This window comes from Watersipora subatra, chromosome 9, assembly GCF_963576615.1.
Source record: "Watersipora subatra chromosome 9, tzWatSuba1.1, whole genome shotgun sequence".
NCBI classification, from domain to species: domain Eukaryota; kingdom Metazoa; phylum Bryozoa; class Gymnolaemata; order Cheilostomatida; family Watersiporidae; genus Watersipora; species Watersipora subatra.
Window position 1 is genome coordinate 52,415,881 of NC_088716.1, and position 16,166 is coordinate 52,432,046.

The 16,166-nt window shown below is 39.7% G+C and overlaps 1 protein-coding gene across 1 annotated transcript; it reads right to left on the bottom strand.

Annotated features, from left to right (window-relative positions):
- Positions 1–5,442: 5,442 nt before the first annotated feature.
- On the bottom strand, positions 5,443–15,507 carry LOC137403762 (uncharacterized). Its single transcript, XM_068089792.1, has 4 exons — positions 15,187–15,507; positions 9,923–10,078; positions 9,432–9,764; positions 5,443–5,987 (listed from the first exon to the last, which is right to left on the bottom strand). Exons 1-4 carry the CDS (start codon positions 15,500–15,502, stop codon positions 5,680–5,682), a joined length of 1,113 nt encoding a protein of 370 aa, XP_067945893.1. The 5' UTR covers positions 15,503–15,507; the 3' UTR covers positions 5,443–5,679.
- Positions 15,508–16,166: the final 659 nt, after the last annotated feature.

Genomic DNA, 16,166 nt, shown 5'->3' on the forward strand with positions numbered 1-16,166 from the left:
TGTATTCTCATGTTAAATGACATTCGAAGAGGTTTGTATTTTTATGTTAAGTCACATTTGTAGAGGCTTGTACTCTCATGTCAAGTCAAATTTGTAGAGATTTGTATTCTCATGTCAAGTTACATTCATAGAGATTTGTATTCTCATGTCAAGTTACATTCATAGAGGTTTGTATTCTCATGTCAAGTTACATTCATAGAGGTTTGTATTCTCATGGTAAGTTACATTCATAGAGGTTTGTATGCTCATGTCAAGTTACATTTGTAGAGGTTCATATTCTCATCAGTAACTATAACATAAGGTATCCCATTTTATGTTTTATTGCTTAAGTTTGGCAAATGCAAAAGCATCCTGGCTGCTGGCTTGTTGAGCATTTGAGTTAACAGATTTTATCATCCTCCCATCGCTCTCAATGTTATGAATAATGTTCAAGTCGTCAACTCAAATAGAGTTAATACTTTTTATCAGTCATTCAGTAATTCTTTGAGGAACTGAAATGGTGTATGTTTGTATAGACATGCAAGACTTTTCACACTCACATTTGTCACACTTTCAAAAAAATGACAAACATAGACTACTGGTAATAAGCTTTGACAATGATTATGTTGCACACTATCATCGCAATGATATAAATATATATATAATATATATATAATATATATATCTATATATACATTGTATGTGTATATATATACATACATATATACACATATATATCCTAGTTATAGTATAGTTATATTATATCTACTATATAAACGGCAATCGTTGTGTGTCTGTCTGTCCGCTTTATAGAATACCGTACTTTTCCGACTATTAGCCGCTACTTTTATATAAGGGCGTGTCTATTCTGTGGTTTTTTTCACCGCTAGGGCGCATTAACGGGAATCTCCGGTTAGTACACGCCTCTATTATAATACGTAACCTGCTATTCATCGTAGGGATGGATGATAAATACTGATATGCTAATAGTATGAGTTGTCTTCTCGATATATTGAGTCACCGATAACTCCCAAATATGAGCAGTATAAATAAATTATATGGCGGTCTTTTTTTTCGATTCGATCGTTAGTTAATTAGTAATCTTTTATTTTGCTGATAACAAAATAACAAAAAGCCTTTATTTGCAGGCATATTATCCAATAAAACGGAAACTGTAGAAGAATCCTGAATGCAAGATAGTAGTGAACAATTCATATTTAGTTTGAGATTATTTGTGTAAAAGTTAAAAGAAAATTTACATGAGAGGATGACTTCAAATAAGTAATGCAGGATAGCTTATACAAAGATAAATTGATTGATATGTACTATATACAAGGGTTCAGGGCTGAAGAATAAATTCTCTATGAGTATTGATTGTGGCAAGATTGTAACAGATTCGATCGTACGAAGCAAACTTAATTAATATGAGTAAGTAGTAAAATTAAATTAGGAGTAAATATTAGTAGTGAATTAAATAAAATTTACTCCTCTTTAAATAAATTAATGAGTAGTAAATTACATCTAATTAATATTTACTGCCAATGTGTACCGGAAAGGTCATGTGAACATTTGTTTCTTGCAACCACTAGAAAAACGCTGTTCTCTATCTACTATATAAACGGCAATCGTTGTCTATCTGATTGATTGTCCGCCTTATAGAGCGGTCTTTCCTTTTATCGTCGTACGAATTTCGGTCATACGAAGCAAACTGAATTAGGTAATATGTGTAGTAACGGTAAATAAATTATAGAGCGATCTTTCTTTTTCCATCTGGTCGAACGAAGCCAACCGAATTAATATGAGTACTAATTATCGTAATATCGTAACTTCGTAATATGGACTATTAGCCGCTACTTTTCTCTGACGATTTGAGCCAAGCGGCTTATATAAAGGTGTGGCGATTCTGTTGTTTTTCTTTCACCGCTCGAGCGCATTAACCGAAATCCCCGGTTAGCACGCTTTTTAAACGGCAAATTTTCTGCCGTGTTTAAAAGCACCTTTCCTGAGTTCTGCGGCCTATACAAAGGTGTCTATACAGCTATACAAATGTACTATTCATTAAATAAAATAAATTAACGAGTAGTTATTTACATGCAATTAATATTTACTGCCAACGTGTACCGAGAAGGTCACGTAAACGTTTGTTTCTTGGAGCCACTGGAAAAACGCATTTCTCACCTACTAAATTTCCACATCAAAAATGTAAGTGTTTCTTATACGATGTTGTATTGTCTATGAATTGCCACATCTCCACTACTTAATAACGTTGGATTTGCCGCTGTTCGTGATAGTGGGTCATGTTCATTTCCTTCAGCAGCCAAGTTACTAATTTTTTTCCAGCTACGAGTAGGCCTACTGTAACTTACTATTACAGAACTTTCACGAGTACTCCGAGCGTTGTGATACGCTATTGTGAAAAAAAAGAGAGCAGCTGCTATCGACTTACTGTCACCCTGCAGCAGCCATGACCAGCTATACGTTGCTTGCTCAAAAGTAGGCACACGCCGAAAACTGTTTCTTCATACGCCCGACAGAAAAACCAAAAATGTTGTCTATCCGCATGTGTTGCGTTGAACTAAGGGAGAGAGAGAGGGAGAGAAAGGGAGAGAGAGAGAGGGAGAGCGAGGAGGAGAGGGGGGAGAGAGAGAGGGGGGAGAGGGAGAAAAGGGGAGAGAGAGGGAGAGCGAGGAGGAGAGGGAGGGAGAGAAAGAGGGAGAGAGAGAGAGGGAGAGGGGGAAGAGGGAGGGAGAGAGAGAGAGGGGAGAGACGGAGAGACGGAGAGAGGGAGAGAAGGAGAGAGAGAGGGAGAGCAAGGAGGAGAGGGGGGAGAGAGAGAGGGAGAGAGAGGGGGAGAAAGAGGGAGAAGAAGGAGGGAGAGAGAGAGGGAAGAGAGGGAGAGAGACGGAGAGAGGGAGAGAAGGAGAGAGAGAGGGCGAGCGAGGAGGAGAGGGGGGAGAGAGAGAGAGGGGAGAGAGAGAGAGAGAGGGGAGAGACGGAGAGAGGGAGAGAGAGGGGGAGAGAGAGGGAGAGGGGAAGAGGGAGGGAGAGAGAGGGGAGAGACGGAGAGAGGGAGAGAGGGGAAAGAGGGAGAGAAGGAGAGAGAGAGGAAGAGCGAGGAGGAGAGGGGGGAGAGAGAGAGAGGGAGAGAAAGAGGGAGGGAGAGAGAGAGAGGGGAGAGAGAGAGAGGGAGAGAAAGAGGGAGGGAGAGAGAGAGAGGGGAGAGAGGGCGAGGGAGAGAGGGGAAAGAGGGAGAGATGGAGATGTAACTGCATATTTGGAGTTGTTTTACAGTATGAAAGACAACTCTCAATAAACCTTATGCTGCGCGTGAATCTATTCCTGTAGATGGGTAATGCAGTTAGTCTACTATATAAACGGCAATCGTTGTCTGTCTATCTGTCTGTCCGCTTTATAGAGTACCACACTTTTCCAACTATTAGCCGCTACTTTTTTCTGATGGTTTGTGAGCCATGCGGCTTATATAAGGGCGCGGCTAGTCGGTGGTTTTTTCTTTCACCGCTAGGGCGAATTAACGGGAATATCTTGTTAGTACACGCCTCTATTATAATACGTAACCTACTATTCATCGTAGGATGGACGATAAATACTGATATGCTAATAATATGAGTCGTCTTCTCGATATATCGAGTTACCGATAATTCCCAAATGTGAGCAGTATAAATAGATTATATGGCGGTCTTTTCTTTTTCGATTCGATCGTACGAAGCAAACTTAATTAATATGAGTAAGTAGTAAAGTTAAATTAGTAGTAAATATTAGTAGTGAATTAAATAAAATTTACTACTCTTTAAATAAATTAATGAGTAGTAAATTACATCTAATTAATATTTACTGCCAACGTGTACCGGGAAGGTCATGTGAGCATTTGTTTCTTGCAACCACTGGAAAAACGTTGTTTTGCAATAATCTACTATATAAACGGCAATCGTTGTCTGTGTATCTGTGTGATTGATTGATTGTCAGCCTTATAGAGCGGTCTTTTCTTTTATCGTCGTACGAATTTCGGTCGTACGAAGCGAACTGAATTAATATGTGTAGTAACGGTAAATAAATAATAGAGCGGTCTTTCTTTTTCCGTTCGGTCGAACGAAGCCAACCGAATTAATATGAGTACTAATTATCGTAATTTCGTAATATCGTAATTTCGTAATATGGACTATTAGCCGCTACTTTTCTCTGACGATTTGAGCCAAGCGGCTTATATAAAGGTGTGGCGATTCTGTTGTTTTTCTTTCACCGCTCGAGCGCATTAACCGAAATCCCCGGTTAGCATGCTTTTTAAACGGCAAATCTTCTGCCGTGTTAAAAAGCACCTTTCCTGAGTTCTGCGGCCTATACAAAGGTGTCTATACAGCTATACAAATGTACTATTCATTAAATTAAATAAATTAACGAGTAGTTATTTACATGCAATTAATATTTACTGCCAACGTGTACCGAGAAGGTCACGTAAACGTTTGTTTCTTGGAGCCACTGGAAAAACGCATTTCTCACCTACTAAATTTCCACATCAAAAATGTAAGTGTTTCTTATACGATGTTGTATTGTCTATGAATTGCCACATCTCCACTACTTAATAACGTTGGATTTGCCGCTGTTCGTGATAGTGGGTCTTGTTCATTTCCTTCAGCAGCCGAGTTACTAATTTTTTTCCAGCTACGAGTAGGCCTACTGTAACTTACTATTACAGAACTTTCACGAGTACTCCGAGGGTTGCGATACGCTATTGTGAAAAAAAAGAGAGCAGCTGCTATCGACTTACTGTCACCCTGCATCAGCCATGACCAGCTATACGTCGCCTGCTCAAAAGTAGGCACACGCCGAAAACTGTTTCTTCATACGCCCGACAAAAAAACCAAAAATGTTGTCTATCCGCATGTGTTGCGTTGAACTAAGGGAGAGAGGGAGAGAGAGAGAGGGAGGGCGAGGAGGAGAGGGGGGAAGAGAGGGAGAGAGAGAGGGAGAGGGAGAGAGGGAGAGAGAGAGGGAGAGAAGGGGAGAGAGAGGGAGAGCGAGGAGGAGAGGGGGGAGAGAAAGAGGGAGAGAGAGGGAGAGGGGGAAAAGGGAAGGAGAGAGAGAGGGGAGAGACGGAGAGAGGGAGAGAGAGGAGAGAGGGAGAGAAGAAGAGAGAGAGGGAGAGCGAGAAGGAGAGGGGGGGGGAGAGAGAGAGGGAGAGAGAGGGAGAGGGGGAAGAGGGAGGGGGAGAGAGAGAGGGGAGAGAGGGAGAGGGGAGAGAGAGAGAGGGGAGAGACGGAGAGAGGGGAAAGAGGGAGAGATGGAGAGAGGGAGATGTAACTGCATATTTGGAGTTGTTTTACAGCATGAAAGCCAACTCTCAATCAACCTTATGCTGCACGTGAATCTGTTACTGTAGGCGGGTAATGCAGCTAGTCCTATATATGTATTTGCTATAAGTAAGTCATATAAGTGTCAGTGTGACCATTACTAGTGCAGGTCACAAGGAGCAGGCAGTTATATCAAACTATAGATGGGTTCATCAAGGCTGTTCGAAGCCCGCAGTAAGTAGACAGTTTAAAAGGGTGTAAACTTGTAAGAACTAAACAATATCTATGTCAAATAAACACCAGAGCAACCATCAACTGAGAGAACAAAATAAAACCTCGTGACAGAAGATTAGAAGGCAAACGGCTGGTGGTGTTAAGCAATGCCAAGGTTACGTCAACTGCTGGAGCGCTGGGTAAAACTTCTTGGTCCAATGTAAGATATAGACGTGCTGATGGAGTTACTATCTCCTGAGTTCGAAACATCAAAATCTGAGAGTGAATAGTCATACAAGGCTTCATATCTATCAGGAATTGTTGGCACTGCTGGATGAGATGGTAACTGACGAGTTGCGAGTTGGGTGTCGCGCGCTGTTATAGATTCAACTTCTCGCAACCTCTTGTGGTCCTTGTACCACTTGACTGTTACAATGATCAGCGCTAGAAAGGTTATGATGGTTGCAGGTGCTAAGGCTAAGACTGTAGCTAAAATAAATCATTTAATAAACAAATATAACAGAAGTTTATGCTTGTAAATAACCTAGTTTAGTTTAAACAATCATTCAGTTTAACAAGTGTAAATGACAAGTGACAAGTTTAACAAGTGACAGTGAAACTTCCATTTATATATTCAAATCTCAGTGTTACTGATTGTTGTTGTGAAAGCAGCCTAGCAATCTGCATCAAAGATAACAGAAATATCACTGCTAGCAAATGCTATAGTGTCATGATAATGCTCTAACGACAGACAGATTAAGTTCAGTTTCTTAGACATTCGATTGTGGTTAGTTTTGGTGTTCGCACTACTAAATTTACCCTTTTAGTTATATACAATAACCCTAACGCATTATGATCAGCAGATGAACTATGATCCTGTGAAGCATAAAGTTTTTAATGATACAATGGGTTGTAACCTCTGAACTGTAAAGACTGGTTGACAGGATACAGGAGTTAAAGAGGTGATCAATAACTGATCAAGTTTAAAAAACTGCTCTGAGACATGTTAATCTTCTGTGAGACATGTTAATCTTCTCTGAGACATGTTAATCTTCTCTGAGACATGTTAATCTTTTGTTTTTTAACCTTTTTGGGGACCAACACATCCCTTTCAGATTAAAATCCGCTAACAGGAAGCTGAATTTTGTTTTGTCACTATGTCATGTTGTAAAAACTGTTATCAAGCTTTTTGTCTTCCGATCCAACTAATCAGATGAAGCCAACTAAAATGTGAGCCTACCCTCTCACATAAGAGCGTGTAAACATTGTGATTGATACATGTCCTAGAAAAAACATTAACCTTTGTGCACTCAAATCGTATGATGAAAATATGCTTTTCAATATGAATAGGATAAAACCTCAGTCTGTCGATCTCACACAGAAGCAGTGGAGGAATGCTTGTAATCATGAACATTGTAGCACTAATCATGTCATTTTAAGCTTGTGTGTTCAACCCTTTTGTGCTCTCATTTTTGTATATTTTTGTACAATTTTATCAAAATGTTGGTATTTAGTTTACTGTTTAATAAGTGAAAGAATATGTCTATATATAGACATATTCTTCATACATACTTTGAGAATTACATTATATATATATATATATATATATATATAATTCTCAAAGCATGTATGTGTGTGGATATGTGTGTATGTGTATCCCTCCAGCTATAGCTATTACTAGAATAACTTAGCTGAACAACGCTGATTGGCATGGCGTACTGTCATTAGAAGCCTAGCGCTTATTAACTAGCTTACTGGAATTTTCCATTGGCCATGTGCTAGTGCCAGTGCTTTTATTATCATAAAATCATTTCCTCATGATATGTAGTTTGAAAATTACGGTTGTTTGACAAAGTTTTAAAGCCTTTACAGCTGCTTTTATTTTGCTCTTAATTTATTTTAACTGCACAAAACACTTCTCTCATGATATGTAGTTTGAAAGTTAGAATGGGAAATGTTGTTACTTGTTAAATACAAATCAATTTTTTGTCCCAAGACGTTTTTATTTCCCGAGCAACACCGGGTAGCACAGCTAGTATATCTATAATAGCTGAATGCGCGGGTGTTGCACGGGTAATAAAAAACCGTTTATAAACATGGGCGGATAATGTAGTTGCCCTCAGCTAACTTTCTTTCCTTAATGACTGTGAGTAAATTAAGCTAGTAACTTAAGCTAGCTATAATTAACCTCTATGCTAGTAAATTAACTTACTATAATAAGAGCCATGCTTATACTCATTACATTACACGTCATGATTTCTCATCCAACCAATCATGATCTTCAGCATGCTAGTGGTAACCAATAGTATTTTCACAAGTGCTTCAAGCGAGCAGATTTTAACTATTGTAATGAGTATGACCACAATTATTCCATTGTATAGCGATGTAGCCATTTGCCCTAGTGATAAGCTCGCCTGTCTGCAAGTCTGGAGGTTGCAAGTTCAACACCAGTGCCAAATCGATTTTTCGTTCCAAAATCTCTCTCATTATAATCGGGTACATGAAAGACCCGCAAACAAACACTGATTTATATATACAATGTACCCTCAGAATACGATTATCCTGATATACGATTTTTCACCCTACGAAGTAGAACATGATGATTTTTTTACCTTTTTATACGAATCTTATTTCACCATACGAATTCAACAAAATTTTCGCCCATTTTGAATTTGGCATTCAGTGTGCTTGTTGCGTATGTCACAAAAAAACATTGAAATGCTGTTCGCAAAAACATTGTCACAACACATAAAAGAGACATAATAACCAATTTTTTTCAGTTCAGCAATGCTCGAATGTAACAAAGCAATATTTTTCATTTAAAACCAGTAGCAAAGTTGGAGTTGTGATCTCTTCCAACAAAAGGTCAGCGGATAGAAAATTTCTCTTAACCTGCTAACAAAATCCAATTCATTACGAAAGCAGCATCATTCGGGCTTTTTTGCCTAGTTAGGTTGAAAAAAGTTTTAATGAGATCTGCTAGAATTACATAACAAAACGAAGCCAGAAACTACTAGGTGATAAAACTTTAGGGATAAAAAGTAAAATATTAAAAGGAAATTCAGTAAAGTAGTTAAAAATACATACTAAAACTTAGCTTTAAGTGCGCTTTTAGAAAGCTAAACTTATTTAAGCTAAACTCAACGTTTATGTTATACAAACGTCTATCTTGAAGGTAAAAATTCTTAAACGAATGTACTGCACATAGCACATTGCAAAGTTACATTTTAATGCAGATCATAAGCAATAAATACACTAAATGTACTAAAGCTACCGTTGGTAACTATAGTTACTAAGGTTAACATATTATTTTGTTGCTGATTATTAATATGTACAATATGCATGTTAAATTTCGATGGTTTTTACTAGGACATGTTTGCATTATATAATTATTGTGGCTTCTATACCCGTCCATACAACTTTTTCACCATACGATGCCAACTTTGGAATGGATTAAAATCATATTTTGAGGCCCCGTATAGCTAAATCTCAGAGTTTGTCATTTGTAATCTGTATGTTTGGTCATAGCAATAAAGTTTTAGGAATAAAAAATCTGCTTCGCACTGGATTTGAACTCAGAACTAGGCGTGCAGACAGGTGCACTATTCCCTATGCCAAGCAGCTACATTGCTATACAATAGCATAAGTGTGCATATACTCATTACACTAGTAAAACGCTTGTACAATGCTATTGGTTACTACTAGCACGTTTGAAGATCATGATTGCGTGAGAGATCCTGACACGTAGCGTAATTATTACAAACTGACTTCATGGCTTTTATTAGGGTAAAGATTTACACAAGTTTAAGTTACTAGTTTAAGTTTTGCTATTGGCTAGTTAGTCAACTTATCTAATGGCAAATGCATTACTTGCCACTGTTTATAAGCTGTTTTTTATTACTCGTGCAATGCTGGGCATTCAGCTATACGTACCGAATGCTTTAGAAAGTCTGCAATGGATATGGGGACCTGCCCAGAGCTCATCAACGTCAGTGGCTATACAGACTAGCTTGCTGTTAGTAGCATCTCTTGTACTATAACTGTCTACACATTGGTAATAGATTTCCGTTCCTTCTGGGTAACTAGGCAGCTTTGTGTATCTGGCATTGGGAATAGGATCAGGCTCTTTACAAAACCTATCTGGCTTCTTATCAGACCTCGGTAACTGAGTGGTATCAAAAGACACTGCAGGAAATCCTGGAGTGTTACTAGGCATTGTGGAAGATCTTGTTCGTGAGATTGCTCCTAATGTGGTGGGTCTTAACTCTGCATACAAATGATCACTAGTATCTGGTTGACAAAAAAAGCAAATGATGAACAGTTTTGTTTCCTAATAATAATCAGCTAGTCCAAATGTGTCCAGAGGTGTTGTTGTTACAAGCAATAAGGTTGTGACTGTACTACTATGGTGAGTGGTACAATACCTGATGATGCCGTGGTGCTGTGGTCGGTGAACTGGTATGGTAACATTCGAATGGTAGAGTTATCTCCAATCACTAACAAGTTAGGAAGCACAGTTATACATTCAGCTAAATATAGCTTACAACTTTTCACAGAGCCATCAGACATGCCTTCTTGTCCTACAATATTAAATTCTAGCTAATTAATCGTATTGAATTCTGTTTATGAGATGTTGTTGTGGGAGTACTGCAATGTCTTTTTACAGCAAAGTAGGCCTATTGTTGACTCTTTATTTAGCTTTCTCAGTTATTCGTTCATCATATCATCCTGTTTTATTAATAAAACTGCTTCTAGTTTGTTTCTGTATTTAGCGCCTTATTTTTAAAAAGTTATGATCATACAAAATTAGTTTCTGCCAATAAGTAAATAAATAATTTTAATGGTATAACAAAATTGTGAACCAAGGATAACTCCGTGTTTGTGTAGCAACCAAAGGAACTTAACATTAACTCTATGTTAATTATATAAATCGTAGAATTTCTATCTCTTTCTCTCTTCTTTCTCCTCTCTCTACCTCCTTCTCTCCTCCCTTTTTCCTTCCCTCTCTCACCTTCTCACTCTCTCCCTCCCTTTCTTTCTCTCTCCTTTCTCTCCCTCTCTCTCTCTCTCTCTCCTTCCTCTCCCTCTCACCCACTCCCTCTTTCTCCTTCTTTCTCCCTTCCTCTATCTCCTTCTCTCTCCCTCTCTCTCTCTCCCTCTCCCTCTCTCTCTCCCTCTTTCTCTCTCCCTCTCTCGCTCCCTCCCTCTTTCTCCCTATTTCTCCTTCCCTCTCTCTCCCTCTCTCTCTCTCTCTCTCTCTCTCTCTCTCTTTCTCTCTCTCTTTTTTTCCTTCTCTCTCTTTTTTTCCTTCTCTCTCTTTTTCTCCTTCTCTCTCTTCTTTACCTCTCTAACTCTTTCTCCTTCTTTCCCTCTTTTGCCCTCTCTCTTCCTCTCTCTCTCTCTCTTTCTCTCTCATTCGCTTTTTCTCTCTCTTCCTCTCCTCCCTCTTCCTCTCTCTCCCTCTTTCTCCCTCTCTCTCCCTTTTTCCTTCTCTCTCCCTTTCTCTCCTCTCTCTTCCTCTCTCTCCCTCTCTCTCTCCTCTTCTTTCTTGCTCTCTCCCTCATACTCAGGCTGCTCAATATACTTTTTATCAACGCAAAATGAAACCAGCACAAACCTATGCTGACTGAGCCACTGATTTTTGTGGTTAAGCTCGTGATTGCCACTTTACATGCAAGAGTGACAGCTGTAAACAAAGTTACGTTGCTGAAATGATACGTGACATGGTAATCAAAGAAACCGTGCATCCGGATGTTTGACGGCAATGTTTTCTTGAACCAGACCATACACTAAAAGATGTTCTCAAGAAAGCTTCAACGTATGTGAGAGCCACAGAAAATGAGAAAATTATCTTAGGTGAGCCTAATGAGATTCCTCTAGCTTTTGTAAACAGGATGACAGGCGAGTATCAGCAGAAACGGATCCAACACAAAGGTCAAGGACAACCGATTCAATACAAACGCAACAAGTCATATCCTGACTGCTACATAAACATGATAGAAAACAAAGTCCTAAAAGATGCCTTGGATGCAGAATCTGCCTGGGTGCCCAGAAAATGCCCAGAACATTCTGGGCGCATAAGTTCTATCTGTCAATCTGAAAACCAAGTGGATCTCCCCGCAGAGCAACTATCGACTAATGCTGTGAGTGAGTCTGTTTCCAGTGTGTTTGAGCAAGTTGGTAAGCAGATTTGGATAAACACAGAAGTCAATGGTCGGATAGCTAGATTTCATTGGGACACTAGTGCTACGTGCTCACGGTTAGCCGAGAAGGTTACAGACGACTTGGTTCACCTCCCTCCCTGCTGTGCCCACACGCTTGACAGGCAATGGAAACCGCCAACTTCCAGTTAAAGATGTCTGCATTGTTGATGTGAAGATAGGGCGACAACATAAGACTGATCTTTGGTTACTTGTTGTTGACACCAATGATGGCACCAACCTTTTTGACTAGATTGGAGTGACACATTTGGCTTATCTGAACCGGGTTTAGCAGCCCTAAATCAAGATCATCACAAGCTGTTACCGACCAATCGCTAGGACACAGAAGACTTTCTGAGCTCTCTGCTAAATATCCTGATGTCTTCAAGGATAAATTAGACTTGTGCACTAAAACCAAAATACCTAGACATCAAAATCCTGATGCAAAACCTGCATTCTTCAAACCTAGGAGCACACCTTTTTCTCATCGAGAAGCTGTGAAGCAAGACTTAGAACGCTTAGTTAAGAATGATGCCTTAAAACATACCGACCACGGTGGCTATGCAGCGCCTATAGTTGTGGTATCTAAGCCCAACAACAAAGTACGCATATGTGGCAACTCCAAAGCCCTAAACCAATGAATATCAGTAGACCATCATCTTCTGCCAAAGCTGGATGAACTTCTTTAGAAACTCACTGCAGGTAAACATTTCTCAAAGATCGGTTTGGCAGATGCATACCATCAGCTTGAACTTGACGACAGTGCAAAGAAACTGTGTGTCATTAATACATCCTTGGGTCTATTTCAATACAATAGAATACGCTTTGGTGTTGTTTCTAGTCAGGCACAATTTCGTCGCTGCATGGATGCTATGATTGCTGATCTGCCAGAAGTCGCAGCATATCTTGATGATCTAATTGTAACCAGTCAAAATGAGGCAGCTTATTTGGCGAATCTTGAGAAGCTGCTTACATGCCTTCAGGAGTATGACTTCCGCATTAGACGCGATAAATGTGATTTCTTCAAAGATTCTGTGGAGTATTTAGATTATGTCATTGACAAAAATGGCAAGTGCTCTTCGGAGTCTGCAGTCAATGCAGTTAAACAATTGCCACACCCTACTAATCTACAAGAACTGCAGGCATTTCTTGGTAAAATAAACTACTATGGCAGGTTCATCCTAATCTACCTGAAAAGGCTGCTTCACTCTATGAGTGTCTACACAAAGACACTAAGTTTATGTGAGGGCCTGAACATGACAAAGCGTTTGACACACCAAAGCAAGACATTGTCGATGCTACACAGCTTACTCATTACGACGACAGCAGACCCCTGATTCTTGCCACCGACGCCTCTCAACATTGAATTGGTGCTTACTTCTGCGAGTAAAAGATGGGGTAAAGAGGCCTCTGTGCCATACCTCCAAAACTCTAAGTGTTTATCAAAGAAGTACTCACAGATTGAAAAAGAGGCCTTATCTATAATATATAGGGTAACAAAGTACTGCAAATTTCTCTATGGACGCAAGATCACATTTGTGACCGACCATCAGCCTCTTCTAACCATTTTCTTGCCAGACAAAAATATCCCAGTGCTGACAGCACAACGTCTTCAGTGTTGGGCGCTTACTTTCATGGCATATCAGTAAAAAACATTCGCTATAATCCAACAAAACAACATAGCAATGCTGATGGGTTTTCACTGTTTCCTGTTGGTCCATAGCACGCTTTTGACAAGATAGAATTACAGGATAATGTGAAGGTATCTCATGTTGTAAGACATGAATTAGAATCTTGTTTGCTGAATGTTAAAAGAATTCAAGCAGAAACCACTATAGATGCCAAGCTGCAGGAGGTCATTCAATTGGTGACCATCAGCACCTGACCTTGCAAACTTCATAAAAGTCAGGACTGGGTGCGCCCATTCTGGAGTGCACGAGATGTCATTGTTTGTTAAAAATGACATCTCACTACTACAACGTGACGAGGTAACCAGAGTGGTAGTTCCTAGTAAATCAGTCAGCAGGACACTAGGCTTGCCGCATACCTGTCATTGGGGAGTGGTCCGAATGAAGTAGCTGTCTCGTCGTTATGTCTGGTGGCCAACAGTCAATGTGGATACTTAGACAACAGTACATGCATGTGCACCCTGTCAAGTGTCTGCTAATAATCCAGCTCATCCATTCAGCATGTGGCCAGAAACAGAAAAAAAAACGTGGCAGCGCATCCACCTAAACTATGCTGGCCCATTCAAAGGAAAAATGTGGCTGGTATGTGTTGACTTATATTCACAATATCCATATGTCGCTATGCTTGAGGTCAGCAAGACAACTTCTCTAGATACAACTGCAGTCTTATGCCACATCTTCACTAATGAAGGCCTACCAGAGACTATCGTAACAAATAATGGGCCTCAATTCACTGCCAAGAGTTCCAGAACCTCTGTACAGCACATGGCATGAAGCATTTAACTTCTCCACCATTTCATTCAGCATCTAATAGTGAAGCAGAACGGTTTGTTCAGTCTCTCAGGAGAAGCTTAGACAAGAATTGCACTGAATGAGAAGAAATAAAGACTGCACTACAGTTGTTCCTTGTTACCTATTGCTGTTTACCTCCCCAAGTTTAAACTGGAAGTCACCATCTGAAATTTTACACAGAAGGCAGCCTCGTAATCTGCTTTCTCTACTTCAGCCAAAAAAATAAGCAGTCGTTTACTTTAACACCAGACGAATCGTGCAGATATTTCACTCCAGAGACATTGGTTTGTGCTAGAAATTGCAGCGGACAACCGAAATGGTCAGCAGGAACTAGTGCTAAAAAACTGGTTGTTATGCTATACGCAGTGAAAACTGTTTGAGGTATCTGGAAGCGTCACGCTAACCTATTACAAATGAAAATAAATACACCTGGTGTTGAATCTCCCCCAACACCTATTCAGTTAGGCAATTTATCAAATACACTCGCTAAATCGCATACAGTTCGTAGATACCCACAACGTGTTAGACACAGACCTGAGTTCCATACAAGCTTATAACTAACGGATGCTAAGCAAGTGGTACGTTAAAACTATTGAGGGAGAAGTTTATATGTATGCACTATCACGAAATTTCAGTTTTGTTCCTGTCTAGACATTTAGACATGTGCAGCTAGTGCTCTATAAATAGCTTAGGATGAATCATCCCTCCTATCTGTTGCTTACCTACTAGCTAGTCAGCTGGCCTTGCTCAGTATTGAGTTAGCTAGTGTTAACTGTGGTTCAGTTGCTAATGAAGCTGTTAAATTTTAAATGTTACATTTGCTTGTTGCTTTTTACTACAAGATGTAACATAGATGGGACACTCTAGCTAAGACTTTAAAACATTTCCAGTCAAATTAAATTGAATTAAAGAATCAGGAAGTAGATGTTCTAACAGTCTACGATTAGTTGAATCACACAATAAAAGTTGGTAAACACTTGGCAGACAGATAACTGTTATCAGACTAACCAGAGCAGATGACATCAACATTTTGTAAGTCCATGTCTACAACTTTAATTACATGACTGTCAGGGACCAGCAGCAAGTCATCACTCCATTTAGTAACTGTAGTCAACTTTGCAAATCCCGCCTCGCTAAATCTTGCTATATTCCACTGGTCGGATGTTGCTTCGTGACAGCCAACTAACCACCTCTGCTTAGCATTTTGAACATGCAAGATTCCATATTGGGTGCCCACAAAAAACTCCTGCTTGTACGGGCCTAAGATCAGTGACTCAGCTGAATGGCCTGTTTGGTGAATTGGTGTTACCACTTCGCTGTTCATGTCTATTTTTCTGATCCAATTGCTCCAATCGGTGAAATACAGTGCGTCTCCTTGTCTCACAGGTGATCTGGGAAAATTTAGTTTAGCATCAAGTCGATGGCCATTCGCATATCCATTTATACCACACTTTCCCGCGTACCGTGATGTCATCCAAACCATCTCTCTACTATTCTCTGCCAAAGGTTTAATCTGGCGCAAACATTGATTGCCAGAATCAGAAACTATGTAGCCTTCTGCCACTGGAACTATCCCACGAATAGAGTTAAATCTAGCATCCGTCCCATTGCCTTCTCTGTACCCAACCTCTAATAAACTGCCCACCAAAACTGTGCTTTGAGCTGGATTGTCTGTCAATAGAGGCATGGATACCACAGCCCTATCTAGTACAACAATAAATGTTTCTGAGTTGTCAGTATCCTGAAGAATAGCGTATACTCTGTGACTGAACGCTGTCGGAAACACGCTGGCCATATTAACAACCGTGAAGACATCTCCAAACTCTACCTTGCTGCAACAGTAAATGTTTATACAAGTCTCCAAGTTATGCTACTTTCCACTCTGATTGTGCTAAGTTCTCTCTTTTTTCTATCGAAAATGAGCAGGCATTTGATATATAATTGCAAGAAAAAGGGAATATCTACCAAAAACTCAACATATCGGGAAT